The sequence below is a fragment of the Oreochromis niloticus genome, linkage group LG23 (assembly GCF_001858045.2).
Source record: "Oreochromis niloticus isolate F11D_XX linkage group LG23, O_niloticus_UMD_NMBU, whole genome shotgun sequence".
Classification (NCBI taxonomy): domain Eukaryota; kingdom Metazoa; phylum Chordata; class Actinopteri; order Cichliformes; family Cichlidae; genus Oreochromis; species Oreochromis niloticus.
In genome coordinates, this window is record NC_031986.2 from 40,545,618 (window position 1) to 40,551,787 (window position 6,170).

The 6,170-nt window shown below is 36.5% G+C and overlaps 1 protein-coding gene across 1 annotated transcript; it reads left to right on the forward strand.

The window, feature by feature from the left end:
• The first annotated feature begins 1,335 nt into the window (after positions 1 to 1,335).
• Positions 1,336 to 3,396, forward strand: LOC100692241 (granzyme B). Its single transcript, XM_003439677.5, has 5 exons — positions 1,336 to 1,535; positions 1,641 to 1,800; positions 2,026 to 2,164; positions 2,365 to 2,586; positions 2,682 to 3,396. The coding sequence occupies exons 1-5, from the start codon at positions 1,361 to 1,363 to the stop codon at positions 2,844 to 2,846; spliced, it is 861 nt and encodes a 286-aa protein (XP_003439725.2). The 5' UTR covers positions 1,336 to 1,360; the 3' UTR covers positions 2,847 to 3,396.
• Positions 3,397 to 6,170: the final 2,774 nt, after the last annotated feature.

A 6,170-nucleotide genomic window follows, 5' to 3' on the forward strand; every position in this document is an offset into this window, starting at 1 on the left:
AATATGTGCAACTAAGACGGCAAAATACGCAAGATTGAGAAAAAAAGTGAACTTCAACTGATTCATTAACAGGAAAAAACAAACAAACCCCAAAACTAACTTGGATTTAAAAATCCTCAAAATTGAAGATTTAGGACTTTTGTGTCTCTTTTTCTGTCTATGAACTGTGTTTTCTTCTGATTTCTTGAAGTATTCCGTAATATGATTTCCACAACAGAATTATGCCTGATCTTAATGCTTTGCCACCTGAGATCACAGTCGGTCACTATTGATTTTCAGCTTTGTCCTTTTCACACAGCTTTTCATGTAATCGTTGATATTTTTGGAAATTGGGCGTTGTATAGATGCCGTTATACAGTACACTCCCATTTAAATTTTTAGCAATTAGTTAACAAAATATTTAATGATAATCCATCTGATTTTCCCTTGTCTTAATGATAGAGCTGTAATTTTGGTAAGTCTGTTAATGCAGAAAATCTGCATCTTTACCTTTTTCCATTTTTCTAAACTTTAGGAATAGAACAGAGATATTACTATTACATTAATAATGACAAAAGCCCTCAATATGCGCACTTTTAACACTACTGTGCAGTTCCTTTTACACTCACTGCTGTGATGCTTTCAATTTGTGTTGCTTGTTTAATCTATTCATATCTTTTTCCATAGCACAATTTAATCTTCCTTTGAAAAGTCAAGTAAACTTCTGTGAGTACACTTGTCGTGATATGGCAGCCTCGCCTCTGTCAGTCTGCCCCAGGGCAGCTGTGGCTACAACTGTAGCTTGCCTTCACTGGTGTATGAATGTGAGAGTGAATGAATAGTGGTATTGTAAAGCGCTTTGAGGGGTCCCGAAAAGCGCTATATAAATGCAACCCATTATTATTATTATTATTATTGTCAGTTATTGTGATTAGTCAGATGCTGCCAATGCCACTCTTTTCATGCAGAGGAAAGCTAGGGTTAACTTTGTGTAACTACCTATGCTGATTGCCAGTATTACGGTAAGTGATCATGGAAAGATACTCTGGGTATGTTGAAAACACACAGGCCTCTAGTGGACTCTAGTGGATAGTTTTTTAGCCATTCCTCCAGTGAAATGGATTGTTCTAGGAAGTGCTGGTCACTAATACTGTTTTCAATTAAAGTGAATTCAATTGAATTCAATTCAGTCTTATTTATATAGTGTCAATTACAGCAACAATTATAATTACAAAAACAGATGCCTCAAGGTGCTTTATATTGTAAGGTAAGACTGTACAATAACCAGCTATAATACCAGATAAAAATATGACCTATCAGGGTCTGAAGGTGAGAGATCTTGTGTGAATATGGTTACTGAATAGAGCCACATCATTCACATATGCAAATGACACAAACTCCTCCTTCTCTTTCTGTGATAAGGGAGCAATTTAAGATTGAATCTGTCAGTGTAGTGTCCCACTGCTCTTTATTAGCTCACCCTGACTTTGATCTTACCATGTTTACCCACTGTAACCTGGCAGTACTTATATTTGTGCTGATTCTTCAAGATCAGGGTAAGTATATTTTCTTAATGCATACTTATATCCAAAGTCAGAACTGAAACAGTGCATGATAAAGATTTTGATGTGCAGAATCTGATAAAAAAATTTTCTTTCTAGTTCATACAGGAGAAATCATTGGTGGCCGTGAAGTTGTGCCACATAGCAAACCATATATGGTGCTTTTGGAGCTGCACAACTTAGGTGGTCATAACAAACACTGTGATGGCTTCCTTGTTAATGAGGACTTTGTGCTGACTGCTGCCCACTGCCATGCAAAGTAAGTTTAACATAGTTTATGTTTACCTAAAAAGAATTATGTGGCCAGTATATTTTGTTATTGCAGTAAGCTGGGTTTATGTTACTCTACATAAACTCAGGGACTGGGATAAAAGTTTTCATGGCGGTTTCATGAATGAAAAATTGTTTTTTTCTTTGGTTAGTATCAGACCAACACTCTTCTCTTCTACACTGTCAAGAAGTGTTTGCACTGATTTCATTTTAGGTCCTACAAAGTCTTTTTGGGACTTCATGATTACAAAAACCAGAAGGGAGTAAAGCAGGTGTCGGTGCCCGAGACCAATGCATTTCCACACAAAGACTATGATCCAGTCTTTTACAGCAACGATATAATGCTTCTTAAGGTAAAAGAAACAACAGTATTTTTGGGGGTTTGTTGTCAAATTTTAATTATTTCTTCCAAGTCAAATTTAATTTCTTATTATTGTTTGTTATTACCTTTAGATAATGTTCAACTGAAACAAACATCATTAAAAGGAAGGGTCAGAAATATGTAATAATGTAATATTTTAACAAATATTTTTGTCTCTCCTTGCTTCTGAAGTTGAGCACCAAGGCAGTGTTCAGCGAGAATGTGAAACCTATTGATCTCGCAGACCGTGATGATGGATTTGCGCCAAAATCATGTGTAGTTCCTGGTTGGGGAAACACGGGAAACAATAAAGACTCTGATGTACTCCTGGAAGTCAATGTAACCCTGACTGAGAATGAGATTTGTGCTAAGGAAAATAAGTACTGCTCTGAGGGTGCCACTGGACCATCCACGGTAAGTAGTTTTTATACCTTAAAAAAGTTTGGTCAGTAATGATAATGATAGTGTTCACTTGCTGCAATAACTACATACTATTCTTGTATTTCCAGGGAGACTCCGGTGGCCCATTAGTCTGTGAAGATGGAAAGGCATACGGGGTGGTGTCCGCCAGTAGTAACTCAATGCTAGATGGCCTTAAGCTCTACAGTTATATTAAGATACCTGACAAACGAGACTGGATTGATTCTGTCATAGGTCGTCATCGAAAGTGGTAATCCATGTAACGAATCTATCTTTAAAAAAAGTTATATGATAACTGAGATCTGAATATTTGGACTGATTCTGTTAAAATGATGGGTGGCAAGGTGGTGCAATGGTCACACTGCTGCCTTTTTTCTTCCAGCTACAAACCTTTTCTTTGCAAACCTGTAGTTTCATTTTGTCATAGTTTAAAATCTTAAATTTAAATGTAGAATGAATACCATTTTTTCAACGTTAATGTTAGATACTGCATTTACTACTCTTAAAATCAGCAGATTTTAAGATTTCAGATTAGTTTAAGAGAGAAACCAAGATAATATGTTGGACTGTAACAACAAGAAACTGTTGTGCTACTCACTGTGTTTATATTTCATTATACAAACATATGGATACATGAGAATATATGTATGTATACAGCATGTGTGTGTTTTTGTGTGTATGCGTGTATAATGTATGTATGACAGTGGTAAACTGCACATGCTTCTAATAGAATACTTATATACATGTTTTTCCTTTTGCTTGTTTGTATGTTTTTTAAATAAATTTGCAAGAATTTCAAACAAACCTTTTTCACTTCGTCATTATAGGATATTATGTGTAGAAGTCTGAAGTAAAAAATGAATTTAATCCATTTTGGAATAAGGCTGTAACATGAGAAAATGTGGAACACATAAAGCACTGTGAATACTTTCTGCATGCACTATAGTTGGCGCATGGCGCATGTCACCTCGCATGAAGATCCTGGGTTCTAATCCTCCACTGACTGGCTCATAGTGTCTCATCATGTCTTCTTTTGACGTTATCCGGCTTCCTCTCACAGTCCAAAAACATGCATGTTAGGTTAAATGGTGACTATAAGTTGGCTGTAGGTTTGAAAGCGGTGTTGGGGCTCCAGCCCAAACTCAAAAACCTTTGCTTGCATGTTAACTAGAAAAGTTAAATTGCTCCCAGTAAATGGTAAACACTCAACTACAGAGGGCCGTGTTCTGAGAAACATGGACGTAAGTTCTTTATCTATCCTTGTCTATGTAGCTCTTAGGTAGTTTCATCATCTACTTTTTCTTGTCCACATATAGAAATAAATCAAATCATGTGAAGAGGAAACATTATGCTAGCTTTGTATTGGTATAACTGATGAGGTCAGATAGTTCGATCTCTGTGTCGGAAGTGCTGTGCAGCATATGGGTATATATGTTTGTTAATGTTCGAGAGAATAATTCAAATTCACAGTATATGTGTGGCTATTTACTATAACAACAAAACACCACAAAGACAGAGAAAACCTCTGTGTTTTACACTGCAGTTTCGCAAGTTAGACAGAGGAAATGGTGATAGTAATCTATACTTCCTGATTGCTGCAAACTGGATGACAGATACATAAATTTTTCCAAATATACAAGACTGAGAATCGAACTGAACTTCAGTTGATTTATCAACTGAAATATGTTAATTCTTAATTTAAAAGACCAAAAGTGGAGACAACATGGATTTAAAAATGGCTTCAACAAATTTCCAATCATTTTCTTTTTCACATTACTGCACAAGGGTAGACACGCAGAACAATGTACATAGCTATTTTTTTAGGATATTGAAATCCAAGGTTGTTTTAAATTTTCCAGAGATTAGGCACTAGTTTTAAGAAAACTATACCCACACATCTTCACAGGCTGTGTGGGTGTCTTTCTGACTGTTCTTTTGACTGATCTGCTCCTTGAATGGGACTTGTTTTGCATTTAGCTTCATCATTTGTAGGGTGGCTGTAGCTCAGGTGGCAGAGCAGGTCAGCCACTAATCAGAAGGTCGGTGGTTCGATCCCAGGCTGCATCCTGGCTGCATGCCAAATATCCTTGGGCAAGATACTAACCCCATGTTTGCCTACTGGTGGTGGTCAGAGGGCCCGGTGGCGCCTGTGTCCGGCAGCCTCGCCTCTGTCAGTGCGCCCCAGGGCAGCTGTGGCTACAATGTAGCTTGCTATCGCCAGTGTGTGACTGGGTGAATGACTGAATGTAGTGTAAAGCGCTTTGGGGTCCTATGGACCAGAAAAGCGCTATACAAATGCAGGCCATTTACCATTGAAAAGGGCATTTCTATTCTTTACTCTTCTTTCCCTCTCGCTTTCTCTCAAGTCTCTCAACTCTCAAGTAGAATCAGATAGACAACGTATGTCTCATTGAGTGAAAAAACAAAAACTCAGCTGATAAAGATGCATTAGCATGTTTGCAGCTGGCATAACAGAAGGCCATCTTTATTACATTGAATTTTAATGTCATCTCTTTTTTCTTTTCTTATTTTCCCCGAGTGACTTTTAGTAGAACTGGTAGTAAGTGTCAACCACAACTGTCGTCATTATGAATGTACGTGACTTCTTGTTAATCTCTTATCATTTAAAATGGTCTATGCATTAAAGGTTCACAGCATATCTCTTGTTATCTCTTGTGATCACAATATTGTTACAAAGATGATTTTTTGAACCCATGTGCACTGTTTCATGCAAAAATGTATCAGATCTGAATTCAAGTTAACAAGCCTTCTTTTTTTAATACAGATTTTAAAGAGTGACAGTAATCTATGCAGAACTAAGTATAAGGAATGAAAACTGAAGGTTAGAACATTATGATTAAGATAAATATATTCTCCTGCATGATAGTTTTGCACTCCTTGTGTTTTTCATTTACATTGCTGTATCACCAGGAGAGATTAATTCTAAGTTATACTTACCACAGCTGTTTTTTTCTTTTCATCAGACAATGTCAGAGGTCCGCGTTTTCATACGTGAATTATATTTTATACTACATCCAATCTCCCTGTAGGAAGACGTCTTCTCTTTATTTGTACTTTTATGCTTTACCACATTTTTGTATTCATGTTTTTCTCACATGCATCAATCAGCAGGTGTGGAAACTGCTAACTTACTTGTGTAAGTCTGGGCTTGTGTCAAACATTTTCATGTAATTCACTCCTTTTTTTTCCAGATGACTGTAGACTATGTAGATTTTCTTTTACCACATGGTTATTGTGGCCATTATTGTTAACCTCATAAACTGCTTGAAATCTGCTTTAAATCCATAAAATCTCTTCATCATTAATGTGGTTCATAAAGGCTATAGTTATCTTATCTGAACTAACTTTTTAGCTAACAACTACTTTCCTTCTCACAATAATAATACAGTCTAAGATAAGAAAAACATATGCATTTGTCTTCTTAATCAAATGTAATTTTTTTAAAAAGCTAATATTTGTGGATGTGAATGTGGTTCAAAGCCACATCATTTGCAAATATACACACACACACACACACACACATACACACACACACGCCTCCTTCTCTCTCTGTTCCA

What these genes read in the sequence shown, in the direction of transcription:
- LOC100692241 (XM_003439677.5), top strand. Translation starts at nt 1,361, where the DNA reads ATGCAAATGACACAAACTCCTCCTTCTCTTTCTGTGATAAGGGAGCAA. An exon ending in GCTGCCCACTGCCATGCAAA is followed by an intron (nt 1,801 to 2,025) that starts GTAAGTTTAACA and finishes ATTTCATTTTAG; the next exon opens with GTCCTACAAAGTCTTTTTGG. An exon ending in GTGCCACTGGACCATCCACG is followed by an intron (nt 2,587 to 2,681) that starts GTAAGTAGTTTT and finishes TTGTATTTCCAG; the next exon opens with GGAGACTCCGGTGGCCCATT.